Below are 22,822 nucleotides of genomic sequence, written 5' to 3'. Positions count from 1 at the left end.
TTTAACCACATCGACTTTGGGCCTCTCCTTAGAAATATGTTTAGTTTTTTGTATGTGTGTATTCCCTTCAATTTATTTTGAAAGTACCTCTAGAATAAGAGGTGTCTTCCATTTCTTTTCCTCCAATAATGCTCCTGATTATTTCCTAGCAATCCATTATAAGGAAGTTCTACTCCATCAAGAGAAGAATCTATGAATCATGGAGGGCCCCACGTTGACCATTTATAAAGTCTTCAGGACTGAAACTCAAATAGAATTCAGAGAGGGTTTGAGCCTCATGGGTTTGAGCCACTTATATAAGAAATATCAAAAACTTGGATCCAAACTCTGATGGATGGCAGGACCCTCTGGAATACCTCTGCAGACAGTGGCCAGTCTGAGACAGAGCTAGAGAAGCCCAAGAAGAGAGCAGTTGCCCTCTGGAATAACAGGCTCATCAAATGTGTCCCTATTGGGCTTCCCGGGTGGTGCAGTGGTTGAGAGTCCGCCGCCGATGCAGGGGACACGGGTTTGTGCCCTGGTCCGGGAAGATCCCACATGCCGCAGAGCGGCTAGGCCCATGAGCCATGGCCGCTGAGCCTGCACGTCCGGAGCCTGTGCTCTGCAACGGGAGAGGCCACAACAGTGAGAGGCCCACATACCGCAAAAAGAAAAAAAAAAAAAAATGTGTCCCTGTGGATGAAGGTCTAAAGAAACATTTCTAGACTGATTTGCTTCTAATTTAAAGGGAGGGGGAAATCTACACAGTTCTTCAAGCAGCTTAACTACAAAGCTGTGTGATCCCAAGTACATTTACTTCTAACAGCAGAAGAAATGAGCAACGCTTCCTGTACTGGGTCAAACAGAGCCCTCACCCCCAAATTTATGTATACCTCAGAATGTGACCTTATTTGGAAATAGGGTCCTTGCAGAGGTAATTAGTTAAGATGAGATCATAATGGATTAGGGTGCACCCTAAATCCAATGACTGGAATCTTTATTAAGAGAAAGGAGAGGAAGATTCAGACACAGAAACGCATGGGAAAGAAGGCCATGTGACAATGGAGGCAAGATTGCAGTGATACAGCTACAAGCGAAGGAATGCGGAGGATGGCTGGAAGCCACCAGAAGCTAAGAGCAGTCAAAGAAGGATTCTTCCCTAGAGCCTTCAGAGCAAGCCTGGCCCTCTTGGATTTCTAGCTTCCAGACCTATGAGAAAATACAGTTGTTTTAAGCCATGCAGTTGCAGTAATTTGTCATAGCAGTCGTAGGAAACTAATATACTTCCTGTTTGATTTAATCACTCAACAAACATATGTACCACGCTGACTACGTGCAAGATTCTGGTAAAGAGATTATAATGCTGTTTCAAAGCACAATTAGGAATGACAACCCCTCCCTAGGTGAACTGCGGACGACATCCTCAAAGAATGACGTTAAGCTGCATCTTGAACTATGATCGGGATCAACAAGGGAAAGAGAATTGCAGGCAAAAGCAACAGCATATGTTAAGGCTCAGAAACATAAAAGGGAATACTAAGTTTAAGGAGTAGTGATAAAAAATTCAATGAGATGTATGCTCCGTGTGGGCAGGAAGTAGGACATAGAGCAGAAAAAATAAGAGTAGAGCCAGATAATGAAAAGACAAAAAAACAATAATAAAGTCACTCTGAACAATTTTTTTTGAAAAACATAATGAAGAGACATATACGCCACACTCAGGATTTGAGACTTTATTCTATAGGCAGAGAATAATATGGGCAGCTGAGAGTGGGGGAAATTACCAACAGCACAGGGATGTGTCAATACTCCAAGGAAATAAAGTGGGCCTAAAATGAGGAGGTGGTGGTGACAGGCAACAGAGTCAGGCCTTTCTGAAGAAAAACTGACAGGATTTGGTGGCCAAATGAATACAGAGGGAAGGAGAATGTAGAGGATGATCCAAGTTTTCTGGTTTGGGAAAAGCACCTACTAAAATTAGTCAAGGGAGTCACTGGAAGGTAGGGAGGTGGGGGATGGCACAAAAGAATGAGTCCAGAAGTACACTTACAGATGTCTGGTTCAGCACAGAGTGCAACCTGAAGTCTCAGAAGGGGACAGGATCACCCACGAGGGTGAAAGAGAAGAGGGCTGAGAACTGCTTTGGGGAAAATCAGTGTTTAAGAAATGGGTGGAGGGAATTCCCTGGCGGTTCAGTGGTTAGGACTCTGCGCTTTCACTGCAGTGGCCCGGGTTCAATCCCTGGTCAGGGAACTGAGATCCCGCAAAGCACATGGTGCAGTGAAGAAAGAAGGGAGGGAGGGAGGGAGGGAGGGAGGAAGGAAGGAAGGAAGGAAGGAAGGAAGGAAGGAAGGAAGGAAGGAAGGAAGCAGAGAAACAGGAATGGGAAAGACCCTGAGAAGGCAAGTGGCAGGACCAGGAGAAAACAGTGCTTCCAAAACCAAAGAACAAGAGTTTCAAGGAACAGTGATCACATCAACAGAAATACTAAAGGGTCAAAAAAAATTAGGGATGGGACTTCCCTGGTGGCGCAGTGGTTAAGAATCCGCCTGCCAATGCAGGGGGACCCGGGTTCGAGCCCTGGTCCAGGAAGATCCCACATGCCGCGGAGCAACTAAGCCTGTGCACCACAACTACTGAACCTGCGCTCTACAGCCCGCGAGCCACAACTACTGAGCCAGCACGCCATGACTACTGAAGCCCACACACCCTAGAGCACGCACGCCGCAACTACTGAGTCCATGCACCGCAACTACTGAAGGCCGCGCGCTCTGGGGCCCGTGTGCCGCAACTACTGAGCCCGCAGGCCTTGAGCCTGTGCTCCACAACAAGAGAAGCCACCACAATGAGAAGCCCGTGCACTGCAAAAAAGAGTAGCCCCTGGTCGCCGCAACTAGAGAGAAAAGCCCACAGGCAGCAATGAAGACCCAACGCAGACCAAAAAAAAATTTTTTTTAATTAAAAAAATATATTAAAATTAAAATTAGGGATAAAAAAAAATATGTCCAGTGGATTCATTAGTTAAGCCACTGGCAACCTGGATATAATCAGTTTCGATGGAGCAGAAGCAGTGCCCTGCACCAAGTGAATGGCAGTTACAAAATTAACAGCAACTGGTGAAGATTTTTAAGAGGTATGATAGCAAAGGGAACAAAGGTGATTACACCCAACTTCCCTCTATTACTTAGTCAACCACCAAGTCCTACAGGTTTCCACATCTCTAGCATGTGTTTGTTTCCTTCCTGGCAGCCACCAGTCTGCTTCAGAAACCTGATGGAGGAGGCTGCCCTGCACTGAGGTTTCAAGCATGGGACACTGGGATGTGTGGGGTTTGGGTAGGCAGAGAATGTAGGGGACAGCGACGCAAAAAAAGGACACAAAGGCACAATGGTGGATAGTGCAAAGTGTTTTCGGCATTACCTTGTGCAGACACACGAGTCTTGCAGGGTCTGTCTGGGGGAACACTGAGATAAAGACTTTAAAGTTGGGTTGAAACCCCACTGCAGAGGACCCTGAATGCCAGGTTACAGAGAATGAACTGAATGCAGTGGGCACTGTGAACTAACACAAATAAATATTTTAGGATGGCAACTAAGGCACTTGGCCTTAGAAAGACTAGCAGTGAGGAGCCTGTGATAAGGGCCTATTCCCTCTTACCTAAACTCTGATTCTTTTCTTACTCTAAATTCTTTCAAGGCCAAATATATGATTTTCTAAGGCCTCCTGGGCCAATACCCAGTTGATAGGTGAACGTCCACATTGTTTATTGTCCTGTAGTCTCTCACAGATAACTATTCCAACTCAACTCTAAGCTGGTGTGTGGTGGTGGGGGGGGCCAACAGAGGTACGTTTTCTTTCAACTTAGTCTCAGCGCCTTATAATAATAACTCAATAGAATATCTGAGTTAAAAATCAGCCTAAAACAGAATTAGAAAGCTAAATATGTGAAAGAAAAATCCTCCAAACCTTAGCCATCTCAAAATCTATGATGTGGATTATCTAAGCCTTTGTCCCTCAATTAAATAATCCAAATCCACCTTTTTTTAAAGGCCAAGCATATATGAGATAATGGTGGGATGGTAGATTGAAATTTAAATGTTGATGTTTACAGTTTAACCTCATTTTCCATCAGCAGGTGTCTGGCCTGTCTACTGTACTCCACAGGCAAGGTACCCTCTCGAAGTTTACATCCTGGGTGGAAAATGTATCTTCCCTAATGAAGAAAGGCAGGTTCGGGGGAGAAGCCCACTCTTTTCCTGGTACTTGGGGTATAGGACACACTTGGCTGGGTTCATTCATTCTTTTATTCACACAACGTTTACTGGGCCTCTCAAAGGACAAGCAAGTTAACACGTGCTGGAATAACAGATCCTCAAAACTTAGTGCTATGGACAGTGCTGCTGCAGGTCTGCAGGTCTGTCTGCTCCACACATGAAGAGAGGAAACATTAGTGATAGGCTTTATTTACATGTAATAGAGTTTTAGGTTAAAAAAAAAAAATCAGTGTCTTGCACCAGGGTAATTCTAAGCGCACGGTTAATCGTGTCCATCCGATCTGAGGCCGCGGTGGGAAGGACAAAGTTTAGACAAAGAAAGCAGCTAGGTCAGCTCTCCTCACCCTTGCTCTTTCGAGGCTCCTGCTCGAGGGACGGACACGGGGACTCCGGGGACGTCTGCTCAGGCAGCTTCTCCATGGGCCGGGTCCAGTCCCCGGTGCCGCTCCAAGGCCAGGATCTTCTCTAAAAGGTCTTCAGAACCCGACCCAAGGAACGGGCAGTCACTTCAGGACAGAGAGCGAGAAGAGGACAGATGTAGGGAAAGCTGCCCGTGCCGTAGGTGCCGCTTCCTGAGAGGTTCCCGGCCTGGGGGCGGTCGGGGGAGCCTCGTCTTCCCTGCAGGCAGACTGGACCCTGCCGCGGGGAGCGCCAGGCCAGCCGGCAGCGCGCCCCACCCCGACCCCACGGGACCCCCGCTGCCCGATCCTCTCCCGCCGCCCCAGCGGCGAACAGCAACACTCACTCGCTCAGCCGGCCGCTCGTTCCGGCGGCGTCGGCGACCTCGGCCTCCAGGGGGACTAGAAACGCCTGCTCCTCGGCGCGCACTTCCGGGGCCCGTCTAGGCAGCTCGGAGGTCTAATCTCGATCGCGGGTTCCCTAGGGGCCGCTGGGGAGCTGGGTCCAGAGCGGAGTCGGGTGAGGGGCTTCCTTGGGCGTTTGTCCTCCTTCCCAAGAAGGGATTTTAGGAGGACAGAAAAGATTTCTCTATTTGCCCTTCATCGCCCAAGTGGACTTAGGATCTAAATTGGTTGTCTCTTCTTTCTCATCGCCAGTGTCCCGTGTGCACCCCATTTGCCTCCTCCGCTCTGCTCCACCCATCTCCACATGCCTTCTTCAAGATCACAGGCCACGCTGACCCTGCTGGGCCAAAACCTGTTATCTACGCCCTCTGTCCAGCCTGTCCTCCTCTCCCTTTGTCGCTTCAACTCAGCTTCCCAGTTATGCCTGGAGCATATAAACAAAGAGGAGGAACGTACTGGTACCAAAGGGCTGAAAGAGGAAGAAAAGCCGTAGACATAGGATCAAGATCCAAACAACTACTGCACCTGGAGAACAGGTTTGCAGAGGCGTATCTGATATGCTGAAGCAGGAAAAAAGGATAAGGAAACGAGCTGTTCATGATAGAGGATTTTCCTGCTAAACTCAAACATAACAGCTACCAGTTATGGGGCACTGAAACTGAACATTATCTCATTAACCCTCACAACAATCCCACAAAGTTTATACTTTTTACTATCTTACACGCCAGAAGCTGCACAGCTAGTGAGCAATCTAGAGGCAGGATTTCAACCTTGGCCCGTTCATACCAGAGCCTGGAGGCTAACCACACTCCGGAGAGACAGTGGAGGAAGACGGGGGAAATGCTGTCCGCGGGACATAAGCGGCTGCGGGAAAGACGTTCGTAATTACGTCCAAGTTGTAAATTTATTAACATGGATGAAATACAAATATAAAAGGGTAACCATTTTCTTAAAGAGAGTGGGATGAGGCAGCAAAGTAATTCCAAAATCAATATTTTCTTGTTGATTTGTACAGAACACCATCTATTTGAAACCATTCTTAAGTCTTGGATTTAACATCGGTTCCTTCATGCACTCATATTTTGAAGGGAGTGTTAAGACTTGATGCCGCATGATAACGAATATTAGAGGCGTGTCAGTTTGCCAACTCCAGCAGGAAGTGCCTGTCAGGAGGCAGTTCCTACCACACAGACCACAAATGCCTAGTGATTTCTCTAGTCATATTTTAAGTTCTCCTACCTCAGGGTGTCCCTCCCTGAACAATGCCAGTCCTGCACTGGTAAACGCTTGCTCGTTGATTTCCTCTTTTTTAGATTTTATGCTAAGTATCTCTCCTCTGTTGTAGCGTTTTTTATATTAGTATTTACATTAAAAACTTCTGGGCATTTAGTATATGACCAGTAGCTTTTACATTACCTCATTTAATTTTCATGCTATTAATAACCACACTGTATACACAAGAAAACTAGAAAGGCTAATTAAGTAAAATGTCCAAAGTCATATAGCTAGTAAAGTTCAAACATATGTCTCATTCCAAAGTCATCGCTTTGACTCATCTGTCTTCTTTACTCAATGGATTGTTTAATGCATTTGATTAGGTTAACTGTATCCACCGGATTCCACTAAATATTGCCTGCCAACTGTATTACTGAATGAATGAAAGGACATAAGATGTTACATACTTGGATGTGAGAAATTCCATCGTTTCTGAGACAACACCCTATGGGCTTCCTTTGAACTTTGTTCTCAAATCCTCAGTTACCCACGTACTATTTCCTAAGGTGAGGCATTCTCCAAAGAGCTCATTTATTACTGACTTGAAAATGCCATACTCTTTCCTCTGCAGGCCTTCTGACATGCTCTCTTTTGCCCGAAATACTCTCCCTGCTCCACTCTCAGCACTCTCCATCTCTAGTCTACCGATCCACTCTTGCTCAAGCCGAAAACCTAGGAATCAAACTTGATTTTCCCATTCCCCACTTTGCTCCACCACTATAATATGGTCAGAGGTGATAGTAAACCTTGGTAAGGATATGTATCCATTAGTAAGTCCTAGTTGGCAGAAAAATTAAGAATGCATGTGGGTCATTGAGAAATGGAAAAATAAATCTAGTGATGGCAGTGGGGGTGTCTTGGCAGAAGATGGGAATTCAGATTTGACCTGTAGCCTGTCGTCAAAATTGTCAAGCCTGTTTCAAAGGGTGGGGCAGGGAGGTTCTAACTAGCTCCCAAAAGATACTGGGATATTTTCTCCCAGCTTCCCAGAGAGCTCTGGGAGCATTTAGGATCAGCTGCAAACTAATGGTGAATCACTGGGTGTGTAACAGGGAACAAAGAACTATCAAAGAAAACGTCTCTTGTCTAGGTTCTGGGATGTGTCCGATACCAACATCACGATGATGGAAAGCTGTGGAGTCAAACAGCCCTGACTTTGAGCTTACTGTGTGACCCTACAGGTTTTTCAACCTCTCTACACCTCAGTTCCTCTGTAAAACGGAGCTGGTTCCCTTGCAGAGTTGTTGTGAGGACTGTTTGAATATGTGCATATATATATACATGTGTACGTAGGTAGGTGGACAGATAGATAAAATTAGGTGTCCCAACTATTAGATTTCTTCTCTTCCCTCCCCTGTCTTCAAGGCTAAAAAGACTAAGAACACAAACTATACTGGACCAATTAAATATCAGCAAGTTTAAAGAGACAAGTTACTTGCCCTCAAGGATTATTTTGGTTTCTCATTTTTTAAAATGTGTTTTATTTAAAAAACACATTCTGCCCAGCTCTACTGAAACCTCAAACTATTTACCCTTAATGTGCCAACAACATCCCAACCGAATAACCCTTTAAATTGTAAACATTGACTTTATTGCAGAGGTCTGTGGAAGAGCAAGCTTTGTACCTGTACGAAGGAGAGTGATTTATTCCCGCTGTGAAGCAGGTTTCTAGAAGGAACTGAGTTGCAGCCAGGAAGGTGATTCTAAGATTCCCAAATGCTTCTGGCTGAGGACTTCAGATTTTATTTGAAACAGATTCTCAGAGTACCAAACACACCTTTATTCAAGTGGAAGTACAAAAGGACATTCCTAAACCAAATGAATACATGTGATTTTTACATTTTCTGCTATTTAGAGATTACTTAATCCTCTGTTTCATAATCACTGGAAGTGATTATCCGTGTTCTCTATCCGTAGGGTATATATGGTCATAGACAGGAAAACGAAAACATGCATTTTTCATATGCTTTTACATTTAGATCAATTCATTTAGGTCTCTACCGTGCCCTGATGAGATCCTATGCTTGCTGATGGCTAAGAGGTAAAATACTGTGGTAGAACTACCCTAGAGGTTATTAGCCATAAGAGGCTTACAGAGTAAGCAATGAATTTTTATATATTTGTTAAGGATCCCTAGAGAATATTTTAACATATGAATTATGAAAGCCTCAATCGCCGGAACGACAACTAGAATTTTAAATAACACTGTCTTGTTCACAAAATATGTTGACGCTTAAGATGGAAAAATACAATAGAATGCTTTGACATCATCTAAAGAATCATGAACTCTTGCTAGGTGTTATGACAGTGACACTGAACTCTGGAGCCAACATCTGTGCTCAGTTTCATCAATCAAAAAAAAATGTTATTTTATATGGCCTGTAGACTCTAGTAAAATACAAAAAATATGATGATGTGTAAACAATTAAAAACAGGTAGTGTAAACAATTAAAAACGGGTAATGAAAAACTGTAATGGTTAGATTTTACAGGCATATCTGCCATTCTTGAAATATACTCTAAAGATATTACACAAGAACAGCAATACCTTTGATGGAAGGCAGCATTCCCTTACGAAGATCTCTGATTTTAGTATATGTTCTTTACGTTTTACCCTATCAAAAGCAGACTTGAGCATTCTGCTGGCCTTCAATGGACATATATAAAATAATTCTGAACTCAGACATGCAGAATAGGTGCTGAATATAGCTAGGCTACCACCAGTCTTGTTGGCTTCCTAAGGTCTTTTTCATCTCTTTTAGAAGGCTGTGAATGCTAACACAGCTAAGAATTTGGGTGTCACTTGAAAATGTTTAGCTGCCTGCCACAAACTCAGGGGAAACAGAATCCTTCATACTCATGGATGGACAGGGTGTGTAAATCCATTTCTTTTAAAGGAAGATAATTTGCATTAGGACAGAAGACACCAAAAAAGCAAGTAGGGGTGGCATACCTGCTGGTGTACAGCTTAAAACTAGGAAACCATCATTGAAGGTGCTTAAGAGAATGGAGAAATCAACAGGAATCCAAACGTTACGGCTGGAAAGAAATAGGGTCCTCAGAAAACAGCAGGCCTAAGAGTCTGTTTTGGAGAGAACTTTGACTGAGAACAGTAGAAAAAGCTAAATGAGAAGCTTTCCAGAAGTTGACATGTTTTAACATTGGTGTATCAATTTATCTTAGGGAAGCTGTGAACAATAAGAACCAACTTCAGGAAAAATAAAAATGTTTATAGGCCACATTAAAATAAAAATAGCTTAGAGGCTTCCCTGGTGGCACAGTGGTTGAGAGTCCGCCTGCCGATGCAGGGGATACAGGTTCGTGCCCCAGTCCAGGAAGATCCCACATGCCGCAGAGTGGCTGGGCCCATGAGCCATGGCTGCTGAGCCTGTGCGTCTGGAGCCTGTGCTCCACAACGGGAGAGGCCACGGCAGTGAGGCGCCCGCGTACCACAAAAAAAAATAAAAATAAAAATAGCTTAAATGAGTTCCATAAATAAAGCATACATACCTACTTATAACACCTATTAAATAAAAGAATGCCATGAGAAAACAGAACTGCATTCACCAAGTCACTCCTCTGACTAGATTCTTCTGCAATGAAAAAGACTGGGACTATATATTAACGATTTCATATGCAAATAATAATTTTCCCTTCAATATTTTGATGTTGAATAAAGCCTGAAATACGGTGCTAAATGTTTCCACTTGCATTATATCAAATTCCTGTCTGGTATGGATATTCTGATGATGAAAAAAGACTTGAACTCCTAGACTTGTCATTTACTATATACCCAAATGACTTCTCTTGGGTATGAATTCTTTGCTGAATGAGGGTTGGAATATGGCTGAATCCTCCCACACATACACATTTATTACATTCATAGGTATTCGGCATGAAATGAATTTGATGCTCACCATGTAGTTTCTTTGACTGAAGGCTTTTTCACGTTTATAGGGTTTCTCTCTAGCGTGTATTCTTTTATGTCGACTAAGACTTGAATTCTGACTGAAAGATTTTTCACATTCTTTACATATGTAGTTTCTCTCTAGTATGAATTCTCTGATGTCTAGAAAGGGCTGAGCTCTGATGGAAGATATTCTCACATGCATCACATTTATAGAATTTTATTCCAGTATGAATTCTCCAATGGTGACTAAGGTATGAAAATAGCATGAAGCATCTACCACCTTCAATGTATTTGTAGGTTTTCTCATTGGTATGGGTTCGCAGGTGTAAAAAGTTTAACACGGACTAATAGCTTTCCAACGTTCGTCACATTCAGAAGGTTTCTCTCTGGTGTGAATTCCCCAATGATGAATAAAGGTTGAGCTGGGACCGAATCCTTTACCACATTCAGGACATGAACTGGTGTGAACTCTCAGATGCTGAATGAGGCCTGAACTTGACTAAATGTCTCCCCACGTTCATTACATTCACAAGGTTTCTCTTTGGTATGAATTCCTTGATGGTCGACGAGGTGTGCTCTCTGACTGAGGTTCTTTTCCCACACATCACAATCAAAGGCTTTTTCTCTGGTGAGGACTTCCTGTTGCAGGACAAGATCTGAGCTATGGTTGAAATTATCCTGATAATCATTACACTCATAGGATTTCTCTTTCCTATGAATTTTGTGATGCTGAATAAGGCATGAGGTTTGACTGAAAGCTTTTCCACATTCATTACATTCATGTGGTTTCTCTCCTGTGTGAATTCTTTGATGCTGAATTAGATGGGAATTCAATCTGAAGTCTTTTCCACATTCATTACACGTATAGGGCTTTTCTCCGAGACGAATTCCTTGATGCTTAATAAAGGTCAACCCACATTCGTTGTATTCATAGGACTTCTCTTCACAATGGACCTTCTGATGTTCAGCTAAGTGTGAGGTATGACAGAAGTCACTGCCACACACAGTACACTTACAAGGCATCTCTCTGTGAACTCTCTGATGTTGAGTGAGGTGTACGCTACGACTGAAGACTCTTTCACAACTGCTACATTTATAAGATTTTGCTCTAGTGTGAATCCTCTTATGCTGAATTATGTCTGAGCTCTGACTACAGGATTTGTCAGACGCCTCACAGGATTTATCAGATGCTTCACATTTATAGGGTTTCTCTCTAGCGTGTATTCTTTTATGTCGACTAAGACTTGAACTCTGACTGAAAGATTTTTCACATTCTTTACATTTGTAGGGTTTCTCCCTAGTATGAATTCTCTGATGTCTAGAAAGGGCTGAGCTCTGATGGAAGATTTTCTCACATGCATCACATTTATAGGATTTCTCAGGGGCAGGAATGCTCTCCCATTTATTAAGGTGGGAGAGTTCCATTAAACTTTCCTTATACTCATTACTCTGAAAATCCTGTGTTAGATTTATTTGCTCATGTTTACCAGCTAAATTCTGGTTGAGGCTCATGTCATACTTATCAATGTCATCAACATTCTGTATTCTAAGAACTCTCTGATCTGCATCAAGAGTTGAGTCCAGACTGAAGCTTTTTTCAGGTTCATTACATTCACTGTTCTTCTCACTGGTGAAGGTTTTCTTACTGATTGTTATTTGCCTAAACTCTCTCTCCAGGAAGAGAAATTTCCTTAAGATTTCCTGAAGCCTTTCTAACCTGTCCTCAGTCTTATACACTTCTCTAGTCTCAGGAACTTGGGCAATATCCTTTTTGAGTCTTCCTACTCTCACTTTGTATGAATGTACTTCTTCTGGAATTTTCTGCTTAGGAATCAACAGCTTGTTTTCTTCTCTGGTCTCTCCATCTGATTCAATATATAAATAGAAAATGCAAATGTAATCTGTACCCTGTGCTTAGAAAAACAAAACTTAGAGAAGAGAAAGCTAAATAATCTACAATCTACCAGGGTAAGAGAAGTTTATTTACTCTGAAACACAGGAACAAAATCTCAACAGCAGATGTAAGGGCATGAATAGGAGCAGTGAGGTAGGATCCAAGCGGTCCAAGGTGTGGGAGAAATAGAGGGCAGGTTCAGCAGAGTAAGAAGATAACCAATTAAGGTGTTTCAATGGAGATAACAGGGAACTAGTTCAACAGAATCATAGATAAGCAACTTGAATAGGGACCTAGTACAACTTACGGATAAGGGACAAAGTAAGAGTTCATCAAAACTGAACGGAAAAGGAAAGAGCTCTCCATTCTGGGATACAGACAGAGCTCTTCATTGACTGCCAAAGCAACTACAGCTTGGCTCAACAACTAGACTTTACTTCCCTACTAATTTATCTGATTGATTCTGCCTTACTCACCTGAGCAGTCATCTCTTAAGACTTCTCTATTCTTAGTTTCCAGATCAAAGACCTGTAGATCTTGTTCCAGCTGGGAGATCCCATCAGGCTTGGAAATTGGAAATCCTGCTCACAGAGAAGGAAATGGGATGTGGCAATTTATCCCCAGATACTACACCAGCCACTTTTTCTCTTAATAATGGCTAATGGAGAAATTAGAAGACATTAGGAAGGCCTGGAGAGTGAGAAGGCCAAAGACCTTCTACGACGAGTTCATATTTGTGCTCTAGAAAGAGGTATGCTATGGGGCAAGTTGATGACTTTTGGGAGCATAAGTATTCATTTACACACACTCAGGGAATGTGGCGTGAGTGTGTACCTGTCTTCACAGAAATTATCATTATCACTCCTCATCTGTTGCCTACAGATTACTCTTTGTATTAGACCTGGCCTACAAGTATTAGACCTGGTCAAAATGGAGGTCATCAAAATATAACTCTGCTGGACTGGAGAAAGGTGAATTCTCAAGCACCTGTTGTGCGGTGAGCTAAACTGTAGCAATAGAATCAGTGAAGGCTGAAAAAATATTCCAAGGACCAATCTCAAGAAACAATTCATTTCAGGGCACATGAGGAAACAAATAATAATATGACACATCCTTACCCCTTAGGAGCTTATACTCTTGTTTATTCAACAAATATTTATGGAGTGCCTCCTATATGCAAAGTATGTAGGAGATAAAGAGCCCAAGCAGATAAGGTCCATCCCCTCAAGGACCTTACACTCTAACTGCAGAGACAGATACAAATAACTTACACTAATATGATACAGTGAGGAAGATGCAATAAAAGTGCATTTTCACACAAAATGGTCTTTCTCTGGCTTGCATAATGGACTGCTAGGATCTCATCTCTTTTATTTTTTTATTTTATTTTATTTTTATCTCATCTCTTTTAAAGCAAAAGCAAGAGGCAGTCTGCTTCTGAGGTGGGGCAGAACTATTACAGTATCAAAGGGGCAGTTTTTACACGTATTCAGCCCATAAAGCTTCTACTAGCACACATACAAGGTCTAGCTCAAGCCCCTCATCTCCAAAAGCCTTTCTCTGCACTTACTGAATGTCTACAAACTGTATTATGTGTTCTTCTTATCCTGACATGTCTCTATATAATGAAGTTTACAGATTTTTTAAAACTGTTTTCAGGTATTATCATCCCTACCTGATTTATAAACTCTTTGATAGCAGGGACCATGTACCTTTTATCTTGCACTTCTTTTCATTCATTTATTTAAAAGCTACTCATTGAGTGCCAATTTTGTGCCCAAGTGTCAACAGATAATCAATGTTTTAAAAAGGGCTCTGGGCCTGAAAAGTATGATAAACCAATAGTTGTCCTATGGGATTCCACATGACAGCTTAAGAGCAGGGAGATCAGAACAGATATAAAAAAGACATTTACTGTGTTTCTGAATTCCTGTTGGGCATAGAGTCAATTCTCTTTTTGGACACATTTTAGTTAAGGTCCTCCATGTCAAATGAAATAGTTTTGCAAGTTGAAAAAAAGTTAGTATGGCATGACACAGCAACTACGCTGCTCAGAATTCTGATAACATAATTCGCAACTTTTGACAGATATTTATTAAGGTGTTTCTAGGTATTTGAAAACTGAAATTAATTTTGGTTACTCTATATCTACACTTAAATCACTTACACACAACAAAAAAGATCATCTTCTTGTTGGATTAGGGGTTTGATTTTAGACACATGTTTAAGGTAATGTAGGAAGGTATAGACAATGCCTAGCAGGCAGTTAGAGATACAAGACCGCAGTTTAGAAGAGAGAAAGGGATTCAAGATACAGACTTAAAGTCACTTGTATTATCAAAATATTAAGCTAAGATTCACTAAGCATTTGGTAGGTGCAAAGTACCACACCAAGAGCTTTATAAGCTTTTACTCACTTAATACTCACCATACCTTCATGAGATAGGAATTATTACTGTACCAATTTTACAAATAGGAAAACTAAGATTCAGAGAGGTTAAGAATGTTGCCCAAGGTCATGTTAACTGGTGAAGCTGGGGCTCAAACAGACAGTCTTATTTCAGAAACCGGCTTTTAAATAATCTACTAGTAAAAAATAATGATTGTGAATGAAATCCATCCCTTCCTCTAAATATGTACAGAAAGAGAACAGAAGACCAACATAGTGACAATGGAGCAAAAGGTGAAAATAATAAAAAGAACAGAGAAACAGTAATTAGAACAATACACGGAGAGACAGGATCCAACAGATTTAGAATCATGACGTTTAATTAAAAGGGACCTGAGAGAACATTTAGTGTCAAAGGAATGAAAATCTCTTCGTAATAGGCACAGCCTGAGCAACATTCAATCTGAGAAAATTCCATTATGAACAAACAATTTGAACACTCTCCTGAAATCTTTGTCTGTATTAAGAAATCTGGTCCATAGCTCCCACCACTTGCTGCCCCTTCGGAAAGAACATGTGCTGGTAAGTAACCAGCACAAGCCAGGTGCTTACGCACATAACCTGATTTAAGCCTTGACACAACCCAGGAAGCAGACATTATTTTTTGTTTTATAGATGGAAACGTCATTATAATCGGTTTAAATATCTGCTCAGTCACAGATGGTAAATGGAACCCACAGTTCACATTCTTTCCAATCTATACTAAGGGTCACAGAAAGCATTAAAGCAGGTTTTCTCACCACTGGCCTGAATGCCTTTTTCCTAGATTTAAGTCAAAAATCTACGCTTTCAAAATATGCATTTTTCCTATCGAAATTTGAAATTTTTCCTATCTAAAATTAATTTTTTATTAAAACATTTTGATTTTTAAAATTGAAACCTTGACAGTTTTCTAATTAGATTTATTTTTAACTTAATCTGATCTTTAAAAATAACATTTAAAATTTACCTCATTGTTTGTTGCCTATACCAGTGCTGTGCTAAGATTTTAGCCATCTGAAAGCTGCATGCTTTTCTTCCTGGTCCTTAATAAACACACAAATAAAATCTCTCCTTAGCTATATTGTTCCTGTGTAGATACCTATTATAATGGAATGTATCCTCTAACAATTTTACTTTTTCTTGAATGCATGCCCTTTCTGCTCCCAAACTGTATTACCTCATGCCTGTCTGTCCAATTTATTGTGGCCATTTTAAATTACCATCATAGTACAGAGCCATAAAAATATAAAAAAACACTATATGTGGTTGGACTAACTGTCCTAAGGCACAAAACAGTGAAAAAGCGTGGGCTTCAGAGTCAGATCAGAGTCCATAGCCTAGCTTTGTCCCTGGATGGGTCACTTAACTCCTCTTAGCCTCGGGTATAAAACAGAATAATACCTGCTCACAGGGTTATGGTAAGGATTAAATGAGATATGTTAAGTACTTAGTAACATACTGGTTGCTCAGTAGTGAACAACTGTGGTAGTGAAAGACATTCTATACAAAATCATTTTTGCCCTCACGACATCAACTTCAAAAAGCAAGGGGTATGTGCCAAACATTCCTGATTTATCAGCTCACTCACCATCCAGTAGAGTTCTGGGAAGCAGCTTTCTAATGCTGTCACCTAACAGGGCACCTGCCACACTGCCCCATGTGAATTGTAATCCAAGCTTTTTTCCCAGTCTTATTAATCTCCAGCACTAAGTCACAGACGACTTCCCTTTGGGTATGACCCCCAAGCCAGTAATTCACTCACTGGCAACAGTATATGCTTCTTTTTAGATTTGGTAATGAAAATTTTTACCTACTTTTTTATTCTTTTACTCTGTTCATACTCTGTATATTTATTATTGTGTAGTGGAAGCACTTAACCAAAAGACCAAAGTTCTGATATCTGTGACAAATACAACTCAGAGCTACTATCATGGGAAAAAGGTATGAACTGGAAAACAGGGCTGCTAAATCAGAGACTGAATTATAAAGTCCTTATTTTACAACACAAAACATTAAGCTAAGTTAACTAAGTGTATAAACTTCAATTTCAAGTGGAGTTTGCTGAACCCCCAAATATGAAAATTACTTCCTAAAGATTGTAAAAAATAATTACTAAGGAGAGGCTGCTGACTTGGTCACAAAAACAAGTTGAGTAGGAGGGCTTCTTTTACATAATTGTGCCCAGCATGTGTGAGTGTGCATACGTGTCCTGTGTATGTGCAGAGATGACAGAGGAAACGGGATAAAATTCAGTCTAACAGTATGCTGTGCTGTTAGGCTGACTGAACTAAGAAGTTTCTTTACTCCAAAAAGTAGACAGGTTAACTGTTGGAAATTATGTAATTATTAGATATTAACAGTAATTTACAATTACATATCACTTTACAATTTACAAGTTGTTGAATATACATTCAATTTGACAGCCTGAAGGAAAGACAGCCTTTCCGTTCCATTGAGGAAAGGCTAAGGAACACTTGACCAGGAAAGGTCATATAAACGCATCAATCTGTACAGCCCCACAAAGAATAAACTGGACGAAGGCAGGACCCTGGAGGGGACCACAGGGATTTAAAAGAAGCAAAAGACTAGAACGTTAGAAAGGCCCAGGGGTCTCAGGAGATTTAGGCAACAGAAGGGGCAGGTCATGTTCACTACAGAAAAGGAGGGGCACACAGTGTATGTTCCACAGTCTAAAATAACATGAAAAGATCATAACCGAAGAGCTGGAGTCGAACTTTGTGGTTTCTGAGAACACAAGTCGATGACCACCAACCATGGCTTCTGATTGAGCTCAGAATTCAGGGTTCAAAATTCTGGTTGCAACGGAGGGCTTCCTTGGCCCTTTGAAATTTATCAAAGGTCATCTGAGGAGCTGCAATTTTACATAGTGGTGGCATCCTGAGAAGCATCTACTCCATCAATCAAGTGTAATATCTCATAACCGTGGAAAAGGAGTTTCCGAGCGGGGACGAGCACTATCGATGGGAAGCCGATACCTGGGCCATCTCCGGGAGATTCCTGCTGAAAGGACTGCAAGTGTTTCTCCAGAGAAAGCACTTGCCTGGGTATGACTCAGGGCCGGGCAGGAATTCACACTATGAATCCGAGTGGTGGGAAGGCGGAGAAGTATGCCTACGAAGATCAAAGAGCCAGGAATGGAAAACATACTAAAAACCTTCCCAGTGGGCAGGCTGCCTCCCCACAGATAAGAAGACCTCTTTAATCCTGAGTGTAATCAAGGAGACAAAACAACACCCTGGATGCCACCAGCACAGGCAAAGCAAAAAAGAGTTAAAAAAAAAAAAAAGAGAGAGAGGGAGAAAGAGAAAAGAAAAAGTATGATTAAGTACATACATACATAACAAAGAAAAGAGCAGCAGAGACAGGCAAAAAAAGAAAGAGGAGCAATGCTCACACCGAGGGGGATGCCGACAACTCCCACCGATCCTTCTCTACAACACCACAGGTTGTCTAATCTCAGCTGCCAACTGCACCATCCAAATGACAAAGGAGAGACTCGGTCTAAGTCTGAGACTTCTGCAGCTCGGGTGAGGTTACGCAGCATTACCTTCTGGGTGACTCACTGAAATGTACTCGCAGTGAGTCATGCCTTGAAATCAAGTCTCTCAAATTCTGCCTACTTGCAGATGAATTTAGGGATCTTAAGAGGTGAGGGATTATTCAACAAAGACGTTAGCCTATCTTAAAAAAAAAAAAGGCATTTCTTCTTCTGAGAAAAATGGGAAACTCTCAGATACAGGGGCACTGAATTACCAGGAAGGAAAGTGTCTGGTTGTGGGTTGGGAGGCCCTAGAGTCTCTCTCATAAAAAAGGAAAAGATAGGGAAAGTGAGAACTTGCAAAGCACCAGCAAGTTTCCCTTTTCTAACAGGGAACAGATGCCCCACAAAAGCAAGAAACATTAACTGAGGTTAAGGAGTAGAATGTCTCCTCCTGAAACCCCCAAAGGAAACCCACTCCCAGAGGAGACGACCTTAAAGAAGGAGGAATCGGAGGTTCTACGACCGGGGATCTGAGCCACACTCAGAGACCTCACACCTACTCAAAAACAAGGAAGTAAAGAAATCGTAAGCGGTAAACTGAATAATAAGAAAGGCAATCCTTACCCAGTGAGACCAGGTTCCCATAATTCTCTAACATCACTTCTCTGTAGAGAGCCCTCTGAACAGGGTCCAGGCATCCCCATTCCTCTCGAGTAAGGTGCACAGCCACATCCTCGAATGTCACAAACTCCTGAAATAACACAGCCTGGCTGCTCTGGGGAAGGAGGCCACCACAGCATCATGGCCAGAGAATGAAGGAGATGATACAGAGGGTCTGCAGGGTGCATTTATGTTGGAAAGGAGGGAGAACAGAGTAGAATCTAGGGAATAGGTTCCACAACCCTTTAACATCTAATAAGCGCCCATGACAGCACCAAGGATAAAGGAAGTGTTTGCTGGTGGTATTGGGGAGATGGAAAGGTGGTTTCTGTGAAGTCCAGGTCTCTGAAGATGATCAGCACCCAACCTGGGGTCTATTAAAAAAAAAAATTCAGGAAAGGTTTATGGATGGGATGAGGAAAGGACCACACTCAATCAGCAGCAATAGTCCCTGAGGAAAAGCAGAGGGTTCCTCAGCTCACCTGGTACCTGGCTGTTAGGAGCGCAGCTGCCTGGTCTCCTGGGCTTCCCTCGTGGGGAAGAGCAGGCACCTGGGGGACAGGTGGAGCTGAGGGAGGAGAAAGGAGCCAAGAGTGAGAGCAGCCCTTCCCCAGGGCTCCCTTACGAAAGAGAGAGTCAGTGGGACCCTTCCTCACATCAACATTACGGCAAAACCAACGAACGTTTATCGGGTATTGACCATGTTCTGCACCTTCTCAGCACCTGCATGCCCTCCTTACACATGCTTAGACCCGTGATACAAGATTTTATTATGAAATCTCATATTGTACATTATTCCATGACATGACATACCTCTAACAGAAGGGTAAGCACTGTTACCTGTTTTGCAAATGGGCAAAGCAAAGCATAAAGATTTGCAGTGGCTCATCCAGAGCCACAGTTATTTAGTAGACTTTTGACCCTCTCCCAGACACTGTTCTGTAAACTTCATTAAGCCTTTCTTTTGAGACTGGGCACTGTCTCTGCAGCCAGTGTGTAAGGCCCTCTAGAATAAGGAGTGGTCATCTGTTTCCTCATAATCCTTTCCACACTCTCACGATGCTCCACAGCACTCTACGCACCATGGCACTCAGCTGGTCTTCCTGACACACAGGTTATTTCAGGCTCTGCAGTCGGCACAAGTAATCTCATACAAACTTCATACAAGACAAAGGCAGCACAAGACAGATCAACCTCTCTCTATAATACATAAAAATGTTACTCTGTGGTCAATATGTGATATGTATACATTGTTATTTTACGGTCAATATGTGATATGTATACATTGGGCTCAACCAAGGAATTAGATGGTTGTTTTCTTGATCAAAGTTAGATTAGTCACGAACACTGCAGTTGCAACAGAATGGCAGCTGGCAAAGCACAAAAGGTCAAGGAGGGAAGAAACTAAGTTAAGGGAAACTAAGTTAAGGGAACGTGACAGGCCCTAAATCTAAGAGGAAGTGAAAGCAAGGCAAGGGCGGTGAGGTGCGGCAAAAGCAGCATTTCTTAGAAATTATTCTGAATGTGGTAACTGGGATGAAGTGAAAGTTGCATGAAGGAGAAACAGCCAGAGCAGAGTAAGCGAAGACCACTCGGCCTATTAAAGGACAGGCTGACCTCAACAGAGGGGCCCAGATCAGGACTGGACTGAGTCGCGCCTGTGCCTCCCTTCAAGACCTCCCTCTAGGGAGCAATCTCTCATTGAAATCCCTGGCCTCTCTCATACCAGGCCCAGGAGCCCCTCTGCACTCCCATTCTCCCGGATGGAAGTGCTCTCTCTGCCTTACCCCCAGTGAGTCCCTGTTCCATGTCGGTGTCCTGCACGAACTGAGGCTCTGGGGACAGACCCTCAGAGTGGGTCTCCAAAGGCTGAAACTGGACCCTTGGAGATCCTGCTGCTTCCTGGGCCGATATTTCCTCCATCCCTGTTCTGGAGGACGATGACCATCACTGCGGGGTGAGATTAGGAGAAATTATTGTAACAAGTTAAAACAACCCATCATTTTACATTCTCAGGACTTAGCAAAGTATCTTGCACACTGTAGACACAATGAAAATAGTTAATGACGATTAACCACCTAAAATAAACAGCAGGAAGAAAAATGGACATTATTCGCTTTCAGATATTTAAGAACCAAGTCATATGGTCCAAGTATGCAGTTTATTTGAACTCCACTAATCCAGAATTTGTGGAATTTTTTTTACTCAAGGAAACACAATTTAATAGCCTAAAATTTTCTGTGTAAATTGAAAATACTTGACATTTACAAACTTCTTTCAAGGTTCAGGTACGCACCCAGAGAAACACACTAGTTCCGATACTCGTAATTTTTTAAAAGCAGGCCCCTACGAATTTTTTGGTAAACACTGGCAGCCCACTCTGAATTACTGAATGGCCTTAACTGATAACCAAGTTGCACTCTGGAGGGTCAGACCCTTCGATAACTCAGACTAGGTGGCAAGGCCTTTCCCACAATCCTGACAGTAAGCCAGGGAAGGGCTGCGACTCTAACAGGTCTGACTGGTTGTCCTTCACACCCAAGGACGCGGCAGCGCTCCGTCTCCTTTCCACACCCTCAGAAAGGGCCCTCGCGCCCGGCCCTCAGAAGGCCTCGCCCGGCGCTGCCCTCCTCCCACTTCCCTGCTAGGTCAAGACACGGTCCCAAAAGGGCGAAGCGGGCCTCAGAAACCCAGCTCACAGCAGGGAACGGTCACCGGCTCCTGACGGCGGGGCCCTCCGTCCGCGGGGTGTCGGGGCGAACCCTGACTGAAGAGACACGGGCCCTCGCACCCCGGCCCCGCGCGGACGGGAACCGCAGTCAGCCGGGGACGGGAGACTCCTCCTCCCCGGGAGGCTAAACAAGTGGCCAACCAACCGCGACCCCAGAACGCCTTCCGGGGACTCACCAAGCGGAGGGGCGGGCCGGTCGGCCGTCCGGTAGCGGACACCCTGGCTCACGGGGCCACCACAGCCTTTCGGGGGTCGCTCTAGGCTGCTCGGAGGCCGGCGCGTCTCTGTGGTACTTCCGGAGGCGGAGTCCGATGGGTGGGGGCAGGGCGGGCCCCGGATGAGGGCCCCGGATGCGGAACCCGGATAAGAGGGTGCAAGTCGCTAAGGCTTGTTTGTGAGGCTTTTCCATCCACGTCCTTCTGCCGGTCTCACCCTCCCTGCTGACCCCCGCTGGCCGCTCTGTAGCCAGTACATCGGTAGTGACCGCGACAGCCCCGGACTTGGGAAGGCGGCCCCGCTCTCCCTTCCCTGGCTGCAGCCAACCTTCGAGACTCCCCGCGGGGTGGTGGCTCTTCCGCGGGGGTGCGTGTCGGGGATGAGGACGAAATGTCCAACCTAGTGGTCCGACCTCCATGAGTCAGCCGTTCGGGAACTAGCACAGGGGTACAAAATACGCTTACAGCCAGGGTTGAAGGCGCTTCGGTTATATGAGAACCTCAGAAAATCACAGGATCGAAACATAATACGGTTCTTGGGGGAAGGTGGGGGCATTGAGCAAGTTGGAGTGGAAGAGAGACTGGGAAAGAGCTGTGTTCCTGGTGGAAAGACGGGACTCTGCAGAAGGAGGGATGGGTAAAGCACGGTGCACGTGGACAGGCAGGCCCAGGGCTAGCACAGAAGCCCCTAGGGCATTAGGACCTCCTGCATCCTTAGAGAATGTGATGTCTTGTGGTGGGACTAGGTCCGCCAGGGACTGGCAAGTCGACTAAAGAATCAAAATAGTGATTTGGAAGGGACTTTAGGTACTACTCCTTTTTTTAAGCTCACAAATCAGATATTTACCCTTTAATGATATTTGACATTTACAGTTAAATATAAGAAAAATCAAGTGTGACATTCTCCATGCTTTTTCAAATTACATGAGCCTCTGGGAGATTCTGATATGCCTTCCCTTTCTCTCCTTGAGTATCTCATGAATCTACAGCAACTTCCTACTATGACACAATCTCTCTAGTCTATAGTATCTCTGTCACAATGAAGTCAGCATCACGGATAGGAAATGCACTGCTTAAAAAAAAAAAAATGCACTGCTTGGTCAATTGCTTGTTGGACAGCTCCAGTTAGAAAGTTTTTTTGTGTGTTGA

The 22,822-nt window shown here is 43.4% G+C and overlaps 2 protein-coding genes across 11 annotated transcripts in view; both read right to left on the bottom strand.

Annotated features, from left to right (window-relative positions):
• Positions 1 to 4,983, bottom strand: part of TMEM225B (transmembrane protein 225B) — a 31,271-nt gene extending 26,288 nt beyond the window's left edge. Inside the window, 1 exon segment of the mRNA XM_022587854.3 lies at positions 4,598 to 4,983. The gene's annotated coding sequence lies outside the window, so the exon portion shown is untranslated.
• Positions 4,984 to 5,156: 173 nt separating this feature from the next.
• ZNF655 (zinc finger protein 655) lies at positions 5,157 to 22,096 on the bottom strand. Of its 10 annotated transcripts, none has more exons than XM_089895696.1 (6): positions 21,635 to 21,725; positions 20,515 to 20,677; positions 19,210 to 19,295; positions 18,692 to 18,842; positions 12,611 to 12,715; positions 5,157 to 12,105 (listed from the first exon to the last, which is right to left on the bottom strand). In XM_089895696.1, the coding sequence occupies exons 2-6, from the start codon at positions 20,648 to 20,650 to the stop codon at positions 10,712 to 10,714; spliced, it is 1,872 nt and encodes a 623-aa protein (XP_089751822.1). In that variant the 5' UTR covers positions 20,651 to 20,677; positions 21,635 to 21,725; the 3' UTR covers positions 5,157 to 10,711. The 10 variants fall into 10 exon arrangements, with proteins under 10 accessions (XP_089751822.1, XP_089751816.1, XP_089751817.1 ...); XM_089895690.1 differs by having other exon boundaries at positions 18,692 to 18,818; XM_089895691.1 differs by lacking the exon at positions 21,635 to 21,725 and adding an exon at positions 21,427 to 21,586 and having other exon boundaries at positions 18,692 to 18,818.
• Between the last annotated feature and the right edge of the window lie 726 nt (positions 22,097 to 22,822).

Source organism: Delphinapterus leucas, chromosome 15 (genome assembly GCF_059928025.1).
Source record: "Delphinapterus leucas isolate spDelLeu-1000000601 "Yukka" chromosome 15, BTC_Dleu_Yukka2, whole genome shotgun sequence".
Lineage (NCBI taxonomy): Eukaryota > Metazoa > Chordata > Mammalia > Artiodactyla > Monodontidae > Delphinapterus > Delphinapterus leucas.
The sequence above is the reverse complement of the archived record's forward strand: the minus strand, read 5'-3'. Positions and strand labels throughout refer to the sequence as shown.

What these genes read in the sequence shown, in the direction of transcription:
- ZNF655 (XM_089895688.1), bottom strand. Translation starts at nt 22,092, where the DNA reads ATGGAGGTCGGACCACTAGGTTGGACATTTCGTCCTCATCCCCGACAC. An exon ending in CCGGCCCGCCCCTCCGCTTG is followed by an intron (nt 20,678 to 21,634) that starts GTGAGTCCCCGG and finishes CTCACCCCGCAG; the next exon opens with TGATGGTCATCGTCCTCCAG. An exon ending in TGGGAACCTGGTCTCACTGG is followed by an intron (nt 12,716 to 18,691) that starts GTAAGGATTGCC and finishes CTCTGTGAGCAG; the next exon opens with GATTTCCAATTTCCAAGCCT.